At 43.2% G+C, this 16,875-nt stretch overlaps 1 protein-coding gene across 1 annotated transcript; it reads left to right on the top strand.

Moving 5' to 3' along the window:
- Positions 1–2,895: 2,895 nt before the first annotated feature.
- On the top strand, positions 2,896–8,785 carry LOC308435037 (retinol dehydrogenase 16-like; the record flags this gene model as incomplete). Its single annotated transcript, XM_080935579.1, has 4 exons — positions 2,896–3,208; positions 6,460–6,718; positions 7,937–8,100; positions 8,568–8,785. 4 exons carry the CDS (start codon positions 2,896–2,898, stop codon positions 8,783–8,785), a joined length of 954 nt encoding a protein of 317 aa, XP_080791705.1.
- Between the last annotated feature and the right edge of the window lie 8,090 nt (positions 8,786–16,875).

Here is a 16,875-nt window from a genome sequence, read left to right as displayed (position 1 = left end):
TGGTCCCATTCTATGCTTGACCCTGTGAGTGTCCACCACTGCAGCTCTTCTTATCTCTGGGCTGCTCTGCTCTGCTGAGGTAGACAGGAATTGTGCCATATACTGGGATCAGGAGTCCAGTTGAACTTAGGTTGGAAGCCCTGAATAACATGTTCTCACTGAAAGACTTTGGAAGTCCTTGGCATCTGTTTGTCTTGCAGGAAGGATCTCTCCTATTTTTGGGTGAAGGTAGAGATGATAGAGCCTGGCTTCTTCCTGACTAATGTGGCCAACAGTACAAGATAATTCAGTACAATCAAATTCCCAGATGCTGTGGGACCAGATCAACTCAGAAATAAGAGAGATCTATAGCAAGAATTAGCTGGCCTCTTGAAAGTAAGCTCTTAGGGGAAAAGCCAAGTCCAGGCCTGAACCCTTAAGCATTGATCATTTAGCAGGCTTTTTGGCCTTAAAGAACACACATTAAGACCCATTTCCTAAAGATCATGCCAATTTGTGTATGGGGTCAGAAAAGGACGTTTTGGCTTCCAGAATATATTGCTATGTTCTGTCTGATCCCCTGATGGCCATAAGGCTGTAAGTGAAGTCAGAGATGCCACAGGAAGAGGGACAAGACCAGCACTTTCCATGAGCTGAGATACAGGACAATAAGTGCACAATTCTTCCTTGAAGATTGTTTGCAGTCCTTCTGAGGAACCGGGACAGGCTAGGCTTGGGTTTCATAGAATGGATTGTCCCACATAAAGAGTAGAGTTCTCCTCTATGCTGGTGTCAGACAAGAGTGGTGGGGGCTGAATGTCACCTGAATCATTCCTCATTCTGCACAGGTCTGAACATGGTAAATGGGTTGAACCAGTTGTGCAACAAGAACCTTTCTTTGGTCACTGACTGCATGGAGTATGCCCTGACTTCCTGTTACCCTCGCACCTGATACTGAGCTGGCTGGGATGCCAAGCTCTTCTTCTTCCTGCTGAGCTACCTGCCTACCTTTCTTTTGGATGCTCTTGATTACTGGACTTCTCCAAAGCCTGAAAAAGTTCTCTGAGTCTATACCTATGCACATACCTGGGGAGAATTAGGCAGAGTGTGAGGGAGGGGATCCTCAGCAGAAGTTAGGAGAGGTGAGAGAGTGACGTCATTCTTCTGGGGTTCATTGTCCCAGTCTTCTTCCTAAGGATTTTTCTGTAATACTACACAAGAGTGAAGATGAGCAAAGAAATAACCAACGAATTCTGCCAAGGTATTCAGATACAAACCTGCTGGCTATTGCTCAGGTTCTAAGCATCATGACCTTCCATGAGGATCCACACACATTATGAGGTGGGGACCAGCTTGTGCCCAGCACTGCCCTGTGTCCTGCTGTGCAGAAAATGCCCTGGCTAATTTACACACCTATGCAGCAAGGAAGTGTCCCTGCTCTGAAGTCATCTGTGACCATGGTCTGGAATTTGTTGGGAGTCACTAATGAAGCTTTTGATCATACCCTGGAGTCAGGTAGGCAGGCCCCAGGTGGTTCCTTCAGTACCTCCTGGGTAGAGTATGAAAGTAAATGGAGAAAACAAATTGTTATTGATTCGAAATCATGACTTTTTTGAAGTGTTTTTATTTTTAGGGCAACGTATGAATTGATCTCCCCAGCCCTAGAATTTATACTCGGTCTTTGCTGGTTAGTGAGGTTTGGATCGCAGGGGTAGGTGTGATGTCCTGAGAAAAGGAGGCACAGGCTTATGGTGGATTGTCTCAACCCAACCAGCCAATGAGGGTGGAGTCAGTGCTTCCATTCAAACCTTCAAAACAGACAGAGAAGGCAGAAGACTGTGAGGCAAGTCCATGAGTAGAGTTGATCTGGAGGCCTCAGCTTCACTACTCACTTCCTGCAGACTCACAAATGGCCAGCGCTTCCTGTGACACAGTAAGTCACCATCCCTTCCTGCAGTCCCACTAAGTGAACATGCTTTTCTATTGACTCACTAGGTGACCATCCCTCTCAGCACACCCACTAACTAGTCATTCCTTTTTTTTTTGCAAATTCCCTAAGTGACCATATCTTCCTGGCAGATTTAGAAAGTGATCATAGCTTCAAATAGGACCACTAAATTATCATCAGTTCCCTGTAAGTGATCATCCCTTTCTGCACACAAACTATGTTACCACTCATAGAACCATCATAGATCATCTATTCCCTGTAGACTCAATAAGTGACCATGTCTTCACTGCAGGGTCACTAAGGGACAACCCCTTGCCAGAAGAGCCATTAAGTGAATGTTTCTTCATATAAGACTCACAGACCATCACAAAAAAGCCCCTCTGATTTTCCACCTGTCCTTGTCACATGCCACTTCTCATGTCCCCTCCCTCTGTTCCAATGCCATCATCTCCAGCAGAGTGTAGAGAATGTCATCCTCAACACTGGTCTTTCATTTTTATGGACAGCATTTTTGCAAAAGAGCAAGGGTCTGGAACTTGCTGTGGCCTCTGACAGATGGCTCTGCCTGCTGCTAGGTTGGTGAATCTCAAGAGTAGGCTGAGCAGAGAAGTGTGTGTGGGAGAGACAGAGAACCCTGAGCTCAGTGCAGACGTGTCCTGGAGAGGGGTTTCCATAGATGCCTGACTCCTCTTCAGATAGTAGTAATGTGAAGGCTGAGAAGAAAATTGTAAATAAACAAGAACTTGTGTTTTAATGAAAATAGAAATTCCTCTTGTCTATCATGTGCCTGTAGTCAATATGTGACTACAGTTCAGAAACAAACCAAATACCAGGAACTGAGGCATTAATGATTGTTCAAAATCAAGTGTGGTCTGCATGCCTGGAGGCAGGATTGATTATACTATCCTGTGTAAGCAGATCCAGGCTAATTTTGACTCAGTGTCTCTTTCTCTTGACTTCTATAAACCATGTGGCTCTACCTGGTGGCACTGGTGGGCCTGTGGACCCTCCTGCGCTGGTTCAGGGAGAGGCAGGTGGTGAGCCATCTCCAAGACAAGTATGTCTTCATCACAGGCTGTGACTCTGGCTTTGGGAACCTGCTGGCCAGACAACTGGACAGGAGAGGCATGAGGGTGCTGGCTGCATGTCTGACTGAGAAGGGAGCCGAGCAGCTGAGGAGCAAGACATCTGACAGGCTGGAGACAGTGATCCTTGATGTCACCAAGACAGAGAGTATTGTGGCAGCCACACAGTGGGTGAAGGAGCGTGTTGGGAACAGAGGTACCATTGAGAGTTCTTTTTGTGTTGTTAGTTTTCTGTCTCTGCGTGAAGGGAAATATTGTGTAGTCATAAAACAATTCCTGGTGGGTGTCAGGGTTAAGTTGGGGTAACTACAGCCTCTGCCGTTCTCTAGCACATCAGTCTGTCCTCTTACCTCTACCCTGAATCCTCCAAGCAGACCCAGGTGTCATTGTTACAAATAGCTGCTTGCTAGAGGTTACACTATGTGTCCACTTTCCATTCTCTGTGCAAGGTCCCTGTCTCCTTGAGCCTGTGCAGGTCTTACATGTGCTGCCCCAGTCTCTGTGATATCATAGGAGCAGCAGTCCTGTGTCTCTGGAATATAGTCTCTTTGGAGTTCTCAGCTTCACAGGTATTTGCCAGAGCCACTTAATCTCCTCAACATCTACAGTCTTGTGTCTCATTGTTAGTTCTTGTGTAAGGCCAGACACAGTTTTCCTGATGTAGACTGATCAAGGTACCTGAGGGTGAGTACCATAAATAATATGCATTAAGAGTCTTGTCACTGTGTGTTCTCTTAGCAGAATAACAACATTCCATTTTCTGAACACATGTGATCTATCTAGTCTTAGGTTCTTTTCCACTCTAGTAGTGTTGTTATGGGTTCCCTCTCAGACAGCAGACCTTAAATCTAATAAAAAGTGTTTAGTGACCCCCATGACAGTGGTGTATTTATTGCCCAATATGTCTTATAGGTCATTGATGTAGAACAAATGATATGTGACTGGGTAACAGCAATGACTGCCTTTCTCCTCTGGGAGACTACAGAGTATCTCCTGCCACCTTGAATGTTCATCCATGGCAGTGAAACCTTTAGTTTGTCACCAGTACAGACTAGAAATATTTGGCCTCTTCCATTGCAATGTATGTGTCAGGTTCCCTGTCACCTGTGGGAAGTGCACTGCTGGGGGTGAGAGTGGTTCCTAATACCAACACTCATGATCTGGACTCCTACAAAGGGCTTAGATCACATCTCCAGCTCTGAGGCACACAGCTTGTCTTCTAGGCTCCAGTTAGCTCCACTCCAGTGCTGCTGCTGATCTTGGTAGTCTTCCCAGGTTACTGGCATCTCCAAAACTGCTGGGGAACTTTGCTGCAACTGGGCTGCACTTTCACAATAGCCTGTCATAGGGTATCTTCCTGGGCTCATGTCTCAACTTCTTTGTGTGACTCCTTCAGTCCTGCCACTGAGGGTGCAGCTCCAACAATGACCACTCTGGGCCTCCCACAGGACCAAGCATCAGCTGCTCCATAACCCCTTTACAGCCATTCCCACCTGGTTGACTCTTACACATTACCAAAGGTTACTGTCAACATGAGTTACAACTTTCTCCACTTCTGAAACTCAGCTTCTCTGTGTTCTCAGGAAACACTTCTCAGATTTTACCCTCAGTGATGCTGGACTCTTAGAATCACTGTTAATTTCTTAGCTCCATCTGACCAGCACCATTTGTCCCACTAACTCAAAGGTCTCACTTCAATGTTGCTGGTCTCTTGTGAATCATGGCTGACTCTTCAACCCTAGGAAACCAGAATGGCAGAAGCTTGACTCAAAATGGCTAATATTAGTGGGAGAGTCCTTAATTTCCCTCTGAAATTTCATAAGCCAGGCCTCCATCTTCAGTATGATACTCAACATTCATATATTCCAAGCTCCTGAAGACCATCCCACTCAGGTCACATAAATCAGTGGCTTTGTAGCCCAATGTTCCAAAGCCTTCTACATTACTCATAAAACTGTGGTTAGATCTGTCACCACAGTACCCCTCGGTACCATTATCAACTTGTCTTAGTTGTGGTTAATTTTACTGCAATAAATCCCTGTGACCAAAAACAGCCTAGTGAGGAAAGGGGTTGCTCAGTTTTTAATTCCACATTGCTTTTGACCACCAAAGGAAATCAGGACAGAGTCTCAAACAGGGCAGAAACCTGAAGGCAAGAGCTGATACAGAGTTAATGAGGGGATGCTGCTTACTGGCTTGCTTTCCTTGGCTTGTTCACCTGCTTGCTTATAGAACCCATAGACCTTCAGTCTATTAGTTGCCCCACACACAATGGGAAGTGTAATTCCCCACTGATCAATAAATGAAAACATTCCTTTTAGTTTTACATCCTGGAGTCATTTCCTCAACTAGGGCTTCATCCTCTCTGATGTCTCTTACTTGTTCAGATTTGCCTCAAACTACCCACTACATTGTGTTTTGTTCATGTCTGTAGAGATTTGATCAATACTAATTTTAATCAACATAAAAGTTGATCAATATTGAGCGTTGACCAATATTGATCTCAAGGACAGCTTCATCATAGGCCAAAAACACAGCACTGCTTTCTAAAAATCTCACCCCATCAGTTTTCAATTTTTGGATTTTCAACAAAAATTTCACTCAGAGATTTTTGTCTTACTTTTCAACTTGTCCTTTACTGTTGACTCTTTCTCTTTTCTTATCAGAATAATAAGAAATAATGATCCTTCCTCTTCACTATATTTTTGTGTCTATTTGAAAGGAAAAGGCAGCTCTGTGTAAACTGCTCACACTACACTGAAGATACAGGAGTCCTCTTTAGAATTCTATCTCTGTGAAGACTTGCCTTGACCACTGTCACTCCTATAGAGGAAAGCATTTCATTAAGGCTGGCTTACATCTAGAGGTTTAGTCCATTATCATCACATCAGCAAGTGTGGTGGGTGTAAGGAAGGCATGGTGTAAGGAAGCATCTGAGAGCTCTACACACAGTTCCAAAGGAACAGGAAGAGCCTAGGATAGCCCACTCCCAGTGAATCACATAATCCAAGGGGACCACACCCATTCTAACCAGGCCTCATGACTTTGAGCAATTTCTGCCATTCCCTTCTAAACCACTTCAACAAATAGAGAATAAAATCATTGCCAGGATGGCATCAACTTGGAAATCATAAGTATAGTTTGATGGTCTCCATATGAGCAGAGGTGACCATGTCTCTAAACTCTGTTCTTAAACTTAGCAAGTAAGAGGGAACCTCTGGCTGATCCCCAGGCAGGATCTGAGCCACAAAGTCTTAAAGAATGGAGGTATCCATGCCATGAGCCTGCAGTCTCTGGCATGAGTTCCCAGTCCTGGTGACACCATGCTCTTATTCCACTGCATCCTATTCTCCAGTACATGTGTCATGGTGGTCTTACCTTGGTGAATGTACATTTCATCCATAACTAAACCTGTGTTTTGTGACTCCCTCTTGCTATTGTCCTTAGGACTCTGGGGCCTGGTCAACAACGCTGGCATCTCCATCCCCTCCGGTCCCAATCAGTGGATGAACAAACAGGACTTTGCCAGTGTGCTGGATGTGAACCTGTTGGGCATGATCGAGGTGACTCTGAGCTTGCTGCCCTTAGTGAGGAAGGCGAGGGGCCGTGTGGTCAACGTCTCCAGCGTCATGGGCCGAGTGTCTCTCTTTGGTGGTGGTTACTGCATCTCCAAGTATGGTGTCGAGGCCTTCTCACACTCCCTCAGGTACTGGAAGTGAATGAGACCTTGAGGGGTGCTTTGTGAGGGTTTTCATTTAATCACATTCTTTAAGTTTCCATCAGAGGGAAGAGACTCAGCCTTTGTGTCTCTCTCACTTTCCCATCATTGGGAATTGATGCATTCACTGGCTATCAAATTTACCTGTCTCTAGAAGAGGCCATAAATGTACCATGAGTTGATTTTTTCCTGTTACAGAGGACGGTAGACTATGGTAGACAATATGGAATAGGATTGGACCTGTGTGGTGTTTGGGTACAGACTCCATTCCTCAGACCTCTATATGGTGAGCATGTTTTTGAATTGTGGTGAATATCTCTTTCAATTCCACAGGTAGATATCCTGCCCCTGTTCAATTTCAAAATAATCATACTCTGGTATAACATATGTGCTTCAATCATGAAGTAGAGACTGTAGCAACTGAGAGAGTGAGAGAGAAGACAGACCTGAACTGTGACCTTTGTGTGGGGTAACCAAGGCCACTCAGCTATGTTGACCATGATAGCCCTCAGGATTTTTTGAGGTTCTTTTAGCAGGATTAGACTGCATCAGAGAAATCATGGGAACCAGAATCCTGGAGTCTGCATGCGTGGATCCATTCTACATGGAAAATGAAAGTGAAGATAAAGAGGGTGGTCACCAGGAGAGAAGTAGACTTGTGGAGAACTAGAGGGCGCTGAAGGCTATATATTTCATGGTGTTGGCAATGCAACCTTTTTCAGGGATGAAACCAGGAGAGCCATATGAGCAGGGAACAGGGAGGCTTTACATTTCAGGCAGTTAGATGCAGGAGGAAGTTCTCTGGAGACACTTGAAGAGAGAGAGAGAATGTGGGAGGGGGTCCTGAGAGCTTCCTGGGACAGATGTGGGGCAGATGGAAACCTATTAGTGAGGTGGAGGTGACTTGGACAAGGACTAAAATCCTTTGCATCTACATTACATAGAGAAAGTTTTTACACTGTGCCATAGGCCAGAATGTTAAGTTTAAGGCCAGTGAGCTACACACACACCAAACACTTAGTGTGACATCCAACAGCACACAAACAATGCTCTTATCCCAAGGTTCTTCCCCATTTCCTGCACATCCCAGACAGAATGAATGTAACCTTTCCTCACCACAGGCTTCTGTTGGCACGCTACTGTCCTCTGATTAACGTGTTCTCAGAGAAAAACCTCAGAAGTCCTTGACATCTGTCTGTCTTGTAGGAGGGAGCTCTCCTACTTTGGGGTGAAGCTGGTGATCACAGAGCCTGGCCTCTTCCTAACTGGTCTGACTAATAGTGCCAGAATATTTTCAAATTTCCAGATGCTGAGGGACCAGACCAGCTCAGATATCAAGGAGATTTATGGTGAGAAATTTCTGGCATCCTGTAAGTGAGTGCTGAGAGTAAAAGTAAAGTCCAAGTCCTGAATACTTACTTCCCTCCTCATTTATCAATTACAATGTCATGATCCTTCGCCTCAGAGAACACACATTTAGACACATTCTCTGGTGGTGACAGTCAGTTTGTGTATGGGGTCACAAAAGGAATTTTTCGGCTTTCAGAAGATGCTGCTTTGTTCCTTCTGATCCTCTCATGGCCATGGGGCTGTAATGAAGTCAGGGATGGGATGCAGTATAAGACCAGCACTTTCCAAGAACTAAGATACAGGAGACTCAGTGCACAATTCTTCCTTGAAGATTGCTTGCAGTCTTCTGGGGAACTGGGACAGACTAGGCTTGGGTTTCAGGGACATGAATTTTCCCACATAGAAAATAGAAGTTCTTCTCCATATTGCTGTCTGACAACAGCGGTGGGAGTGGAATGACACCTGTATTATTCCTCATTCTGTTTAGATCTGAAAGTGATAAACAAATTGAACCAGAGCTGCAACAAGAACCTGTCTTCCGTGACCGACTGCATGGAGCACGCCCTGACTTCCTGTCACCCTCGCAGCCAGTACTCAGCTGGTTGGGATGCCAAGCTCTTCTACATCCCCATGAGCTACCTGCCCACCTTTCTTGTGGATGCTATTCTCTACTGGACTTCTTCAAAGCCTGAGGGAGCTCTGTGAAGGCGAGATCCATTTGTGTAGTTGGGTCAATAGGAGTACAGTGTGAGAGAATAGTCTCAGGAGGATGAACATTTTTGGGCTCAGCACACATGTGCTGTGCACACGTGCCTGGCTTTTCTTTCCTTAGCATAAGCATGGGACCACATGGGACCACAAGTAACTGCTATGCTTAGATAATTTTTACCACGCTGGTGAAATAGAAAAAGTTCTTCCCTGTCTTGGGTTTATCTATTTTACTCATTATTATTAAACATTTGTTTTTATTTACTGTGTAAATGTGTTTCTCTATTGCATGCATGTAGAGAACATTTAGAGGCAAATTCATTGTGTCCCTTGGAACTGAGATAAACGTGGTTGTGAGCTACCTAACCTTGGCGTTGGCAATGAAATAGATCATCTGTTTTATAAGCAAATCCTGTCACAGGCTGTTTATGACCTAACCTCTTTACTATGTTTTAACCTGTAAGACTCAAAGTGAGTCTTAACTACTGGGAGACTCCCACCTCCAACGTGACATAGGAATGGAGTTTGATGCAAACACAAGAGGTTTATTTTCAAGTGAGTTGGGGTTGACCCTCAATCAGCCCCTCATGGTGAGTGACTGGGAGGCTATTCAAAGGGCTATTACAAGCAGTTTTTATACTTTTTAGGGGTACAGGTTACATCAGCACAGTTAAAGATTAAACATTGGCTAAGCATATTGACCTTTGAATCTATTGGCTAGCAAGCATGGGCAGATCATGGGATGAACTCGAACTCTATTCTGCTGTTTTTCAAAAATGTTCCTGTTTTTTTGGAGAACTGTTGGAGAGAATAAAACTTGGCCTGACCCGAGGCTGGAAGCTGGAACATGGCTTAGTCTTGACCTGAGGCTGTGGGTCTAAGGCTGGGGAAAGCACCAAGGGTCCATCATAGTTAATTAACAAGTTCTTTTGAGACAGGATCTCACTTGTCACACAGGTGTTCATGACCTTGTGAATCTCTGACCTTGTTACAATTCATCTGGCTGAGGTCTAAAACTCTGACTAGTTGAGGTGAGGGGGTGGAGAAAGGACAGACACACAGACTCTGCCTCCAGGGTCTGTATGAGTACTGGGGGTCAGCTCTCTCCCCTGGACATCAAAGGGGAGGGGCCTTCTAGTCATGTCTGTAGGCAGCTGTCTCAGGCTGGAATCCTCCAGAAGGAGGAAGCTGCAGGTGCCAGTATTTATTTACACAGGGGTCAATCATCTCCAAACACCTGCTCCTGGGCTAGAGGAAGAAGGCTTTGCCAATTCTGAGTCTGACCCACATAGAGAAAGGCTTTGCCAGTTCCCGTGGGTCTGAGGCCTCTACCCTTCTCATGGTGGAGCCTGGTCAACAGTTCACACTCATCAAGACTGTGCTCATGGAGGGCTTCCGATTCCTCTTCAGTCCTGTTTCAGAGGTGTGTTTGACTCTTTGATACCAGTTTAATGTAAACAAGGTGACTTCCTGCTACAAGTTCACTCTTTTCCTTTATTTTAAGTAGATTTTTTTCTACAGTTTCACACACACACACATTATGCATGTGTGCATGTGTGCGCATGTACACACACATGTATACACACAGATATACATACCTATTACAATGCACCCCTCTGTTCACTATAATTTCTTGCTTCTCATACCTAATGTTTTTTCCTTACTAATCCTGGCAGCAATGGGCACTCCTGTTGGTGTCAAGGTCTTCTAGAACACAGCAGGATCTTGTTCCAACCCTGGACTTTCTGAATCCCTGGACTTTCTGAATCAAGTCAGAGAGAAGAGTAAAGTGGATGTGACTCTGTTGCAGGAACCACAGTGGTGTAGAGAAAACCTCAGAGACACATTAGTGATTCATGGAGGTTCCCTCAGTCCATACATCCCTCCTGAGGTTTACACACGAGCCAAATGACAGTTCCCATCTGCTCTTCCCCTTGTCCTGGGAAGGATAGGCTGGTCCCATTCCAGCCTTGACCCTGTGAGTGTTACTACTGTAGCTCTTCTGATCTCTGGGCTGCTCTGATCTGCTGTGGTAGTTGGGAACTGAGCCATCTACTGGGATCAGGAGTCCAGTTCCACCAAGAGGGAAGCCCTTTCTTCCAAAATTGGACCCCATTCAACCTGGAGCCTAGAGTCAGCAATGTAAAGATTGGAAACAGACCCACTGTCAAGCCTGATTCTAAACTTGAACATATGCATCCTCTTCTGTCTTAACTGGGAACCAGAAATGAAGGACTCTTGTGTTCTAATGACTGAAGATGTAGGTTGGAGGCCTGGGATTGGGGTGTGTACAGTGCAGCCCTCATGCATGGATGAGTGAGACAGCCTCTTGTGGCAGCCATTGTCCCTGTGTCTCTCTGAGTACACACTGGCTTCTCCCAGTGAAGAAACCTCGGTGAGGAGGAAAGGAGTCTCCTCCAGAGATCTGGCATTCAGCCTTGGATCTCTTTACAATGCACTTCCTGCTGCCTACGTGTTGTTCTGTCTCATCCAGATGCTCTTGAGGCTCAGCCCATGCTTAGGGCAGTAGATCTGGCCTTGGTGCTGTGCCTTCCACATTGGAGCCGGTGTGATCCTCCAAAGCGGACTGAGATTGGTCCAACCTCCTGACCAGCTTCCTCACAGGTTGAAATGCTGTTGGGTTATCACAGTGTGATTTGTGTAATGATGAAGTTAGTAGTTCTAGAGATGATGAGGTCATGGTAAACCTGTTATGTAGTGAGACATCTCAAAAACAAATAGAAACTAAAATATAAAAACAGGTTATAGAGGAATTTCTATTTTCATTGAAACGGGAATTACTGTTTATTTATGAGTGTCCTCTGTGCTTCCTCAGCCTCCATATTCCTACTCTGAGAAGAGGAGTCAGGCAGCTATGGGAACCCTCCCCAGGGCAAGTCTGCACTGAGCCCAGGATTCTCTGTCTCTTCCACACACGTTTCTCTGCTCAGTCTACTCTTGAGATTCACCAACCTAGCAGCAGGCAGAGCTGAGTGTCAGAAGCCACAGCAAGTTCTGGACTCTTGCTCTATTGCAAATGTTGTTCATCAAATGAAAGACCAGTGCTGAGGAAAGCACTCCCTACAAGGTGCTGGAGGAGATGGCAGTGTGACAGAGGGTGGGATATGAGAAGTGGCATGTGACAAGGACAGGTGGAAAATAAGAAGGGCTCTGTTGTGATGGTCAGTTGGTGAGTCTGAAATGAAGGAATAGTCACTTAGTAGTTCTGCAGGTAAGGGATGGTCCCTTAGTCTTCAGTGAAGCTATGGTCCTTTAGTGAGTCTGCAAGAAAGGGATGGTCACTTAGTGAGTCTACATTGAATTGATGATCATGTAGTGGTTCTGTAGCAAAGGGTAGTCACTTACTAAGTCTGCAGGGAATTGATCATTACTTAGTGGTCTGTTTGAAAGCATGATCACTTGTGGACTCTGCGAGGAAGATATGGACACTTAGTGAGTCTACAGTGAAAACATGGTCACTTAGTAAATTTGTAGGAAAGAATGGTCACTTAGTGAGTTATTAGAAATGCATGTTCACTTAGTGGGTCTGAAAGAAGAGATGGTAACTTACTGTGTCACAGAATGGGATAGCCACTTCATGACTCTGAATGGAAGGAAATGGTGACAGAGACCTACAGGTAAATTCTGTTCATGGACCTGTGTGCACAGTCTTCATCCTTTTTGTTGTTTTTAGGGTTTGAATGGAGAACACTTGTTCCCACCTCAGTGGTTGGAAGGGTTGGGACAATCAGAGATTATTCTGCTGGCCTGTGCCAATCTTTCTCAGGACATCCCACTTATTCCTGTGATCCAAATCTCACTAACCAGCAAACCATAGGGAAAATGGCAGAGTGTGGATGATCCTTTTGTCTAAAAACAAAAATATTTTTTTAAAAAGCCATGATTTAAAAATTAATAAAACTGTGGTTTCTCCATTTACATCCGGATTCTACCCACCAGGGACTGAATCTCACACCCTGCTCCTCTATTTGTCCCTATATTTCCTCCTGTGAGTGTTTTGTTCTTCCTTCTAAGAAGGACTGAGGCAACCACTTTCTGGCCTTCCCTCTTTTTGAGCTTCATGTGGCCTGTGAATTGTTTCTTGTGTATTCTGAGCTTTTTGGGTTGGTATCTGCTTATCAGTGAGTGCATACCTTGTGTGTTCTTTTGTGACTGGGTTACCTCACTCAGGATGATTGCTTCTAGTTCCATCCATTTGCCTAGGAATTTCATTAAGTTATTGTTTCTAATAGCTGAGTAGTACTCCATTGTGTAAATGTACCACAATTTCTGTATCCATTCCTCTGTTGAAGGACATCTGGGTCCTTTCCAGCTTTTGGATATTATAAATAAGGCTGCTATGAACATGGAAGAGCATGTGTTCTTGTTATATGTTGAAGCATCTTTGGGTATATGCCCAAGAGTGGTATAGCTGGGTCCTCAAGTATTACTATGTCCAGTTTTCTAAGGAACCACCAGATTGATTTCCAGAGTGGTTGTACCAGTTTACAACCCCACCAACAGTGGAGGAGTGCTCTTTCTCCGCATCCTTGCCAGCATTTGCTGTCATCTGAGTTTTTGTTCTTAGCCATTCTGACTGGTGTGAGGTGTAATCTCAGGGTTGTTTTCATTTGCATTTCCCTGATGACTAAGGATGTTAAGCCTTCCTTTAGGTGCTTCTCAGCCATTCAATATTTTTCATTTGAGAATTCTTTGTTTAGCTCTGAGTGACTTTTAAAAATAGGATTATTTGATTATCTGGAGTCTAACTGCTTGAGTTTTTGTATATATTGAATATTAGGCCTTTATCAGATGTAGGATTGGTAAAGATCCTTTCCCAATCTATTGGTTGCCATTTTATCCTCTTGACAGTGTTCTTTCCCTTACAGAAACTTTGCAATGTCATGAGGTCCCACTTGTTAATTCTTGATCTTAGGGTATAAGCCATTTGGTGTTCTGTTTAGTAATTTTTTCCTGTGTCTATGTGTTCTAAGATCTTCCCCACTTTCTCTTATATTAGTTTCATTGTCCCTGGTTTTATGTGAAGGTCTTTGATCCACTTGGACTTGAGCTTTGTACAGGGAGATTACAATGAGTCAATTTGCATTCTTTAGGCTGACTGCCAGTTGAACCACCTCCATTGCTGTCTTTTTCCATTGAATATTTTTAGCTACTTTGTCAAAGAACAAGTGGCCATAGGTGTATGGCTTCATTTCTGGGTCTTCATTTCTGTTCCATTGATTTACCTGCCTTTCTCTGTACTAATATCATGAGGTTTTTAAAATCAGGATTGCTATGTAATTTAGCTTGAGGTCAGGGATAGTTATTCTCCCAGAAGTTTTTTTATTGGTGAGAATAGTTTTCAATACCCTGGGTTTTTTGTTATTCCAAATGCATTTGAAAATTGCTCTTTCTAACTCTATGAAGAATTGAGTTGGAATTTTGATGGGAATTGCATTGACTTTGTAGATTGCTTTCAGCAAGATGGCCATTTTTACTCTGTTGAATCTTCCAATCCATGAGCATGGGATATCTTTCCATTTTCTGAGATCTTTTTCAATTTTCTTCTTCAGAGACTTGATGGTTTTGTCATACAGATCTTTCAGTTGCTTGGTTAGGGTCACATCAATGTACTTTATATTATTTGTGACTATTGCAAAGGGTGTTTGATTCCCTAATTTTTTTCTCAGTTTGTTTATCCTTTGTGTAGAGGAAGGCTACTGATTGTGTGAGTTAATTTTATATCCAGTCACACTGCTGAAGTTCTTTGTCAGCTGTAGGAGTTCTCTGGTGGAGTTTTGGGGGTATTTTAGTATACTGTCATATCATCTGCAAATAGTAATATTTTGACTTCTTCCTTTCCAATTTGTATTTATTTGATTTTCTTTTGTTGCCTAATCACTCTGGCTAAGACTTTGAGTACTATATTGAATAGGTAAAGAAAGAGTGGGCATCCTTGTGTAGTCCCTGAGTTTAGTGGGATAGCTTCAAGTTTCTCTCCATTTACTTTGATGTTGGCTACTGGTTTGCTGTATATTGCTTTTACTATGTTTAGGAATGGGCCTTGAAGTCCTGATCTTTCCAAAACGTTTTTTTTTATAAATCATTTTATTTAGTTTGAATGTATTTATATAAACTTGTTATACACGCTAGAAAAAGTAAATCACAGCATTCATTAATAATGATACATCTAGAATTCTTAAAGCTACAATTAAACTAATTGTAAATATATGGACATATATACACATATATGCATATATTAGCAGCATCTGCATTCTTTCATTTTCTGAGTCACCATCTCAAATGCGCCAAGTTAGCCTTGAACTCACATGTAGCCAAGACGACCTTGAATGTCTTATCCTCATGTTTTCATCTCCAGGGTGGCTGGATTACAGGGATTAACACACACACACACACACACACACACACACATACACACACATACACACACACATACACACACACACACACACACACACACACACACACACACACACACACCTGGTTTAGGTGTTCCTTGCTCATAATAGACAAGGGCTTTGCCCACTGAGTTATCTAACCCTGCATTTACACTTTTAACGTTACCCAGTTACTTTTTTAAAAAAGTCTTGATCTTGGCCATAAAACTAATTCTTTAGAATTATAAACTCATTAATATTTATTAGAAGTTACAATCTGTTTTCTGCTTCTAAACTTATTTTAAAACAAGATAGGGGCTACATAGCAAATTCCAGGATAACCCGGACTACACAGGGAGACTAATGTACGTTTTCCTCTTCTGTTCTTTAAATACTTCATGCTTCAAAAAAAATTTAAGATGGGAGTCTCATCATGTAACCCAGAACTCACTTTTGAAAAAAAAAGTCATCATTTTTTATGAGATTTTAAAAACATTTGAAAATTTCATACATGTATATGGTACTCTTTAATCATATCATGCCATGCCCTGTTCCTTCTGGACCACATCTTCCAACATTCCAGCCCCATTACATTACTTCAAATATAAATAAACAAATATAATATTTAACTTAGTGGCATTTGCATCCTTATCTTTTTTTTTTCTGAGACAGCATATCATAAAGGCCAGGCTGGCCTTGCACTTCCATGTAGTTAAAATGACCTTAAATGTCTTTTCTTTAATAATTGAACCTAACTAGTACTGGCCATATGGGAGCACAAGTCACCCACGAGAGGTCAAGCCACTGAAGCAAACTGAATCTCCCTCCCCTAGCAGCCATCAATTGCCAATAGCTTCTCAGCTAGGGGTAGGGCCTCCGAAGCCTCTTCCTTGTTGGGGTGTTTACTGAAAGATCTTGTGTAGGACTTGTGCAGATAATCAACCTGTGTTGAGAGTTTATGGATGTAGGATGGCCATTTTTAAAATGTTGATCCTTCCAATACATGAGCATGGGAGATCTTTCCATTTTCTGAGATCTTCCTCGATTTCCTTCTTTAGAGGTTTGAAGTTCTTGTCATATAGGTTCTTCACTTGCTTAGTTAGAGTCACACCAAGGTATTTCATAGTTTTTGTGACTATTGTGAAGGGTATCTTTTCCCTAATTTTTTTCTCCACATGTTTGTCCTTTGAATATAGGAAGGCTACTGATTTGTTTGAGTTAATTTTGTATCCAGCCACTTTGCTGAACTTGTTTATCAGCTGTAGGAGTTCTCTGGTGGAATTTGTGGGGTCGCTTAAGTACACTATCATGTCATCTGCAAATAGTGATGTTTTTACCTCTTCCTTTCTGATTTGTATCCCCTTGATCTCCTTTTGCTGTCTAATTGCTCCAGCCAGGACTTCCAGTACTATGTTGAATAGGTAGGGGGAGAGTGGGCAGCCTTGTCCAGTCCCTGATTTTAGTGGGATTGCTTCAAGTTTCCCACCGTTAAGTTTGATGTTGGCTGTTGGTTTGCTGTATATTGCTTTAATTATGTTTAGGTATGGACCTTGGATTTCTGTTCTTTCCAGGACTTTTAACATGAAGGGATGTTGAATTTTGTCAAATGCTTTCTCAGCATCTAGTGAGATGATCATGTGATTTTGTTCTTTGAGTTTGTTTATATGGTGGATTACATTGATGGATTTT

This window comes from Micromys minutus (assembly GCF_963924665.1).
Source record: "Micromys minutus genome assembly, chromosome: 22".
Classification (NCBI taxonomy): Eukaryota; Metazoa; Chordata; class Mammalia; order Rodentia; family Muridae; genus Micromys; species Micromys minutus.
Note: the sequence above shows the minus strand (reverse complement) of the source record. Positions and strands in the feature narration are given on the sequence as shown.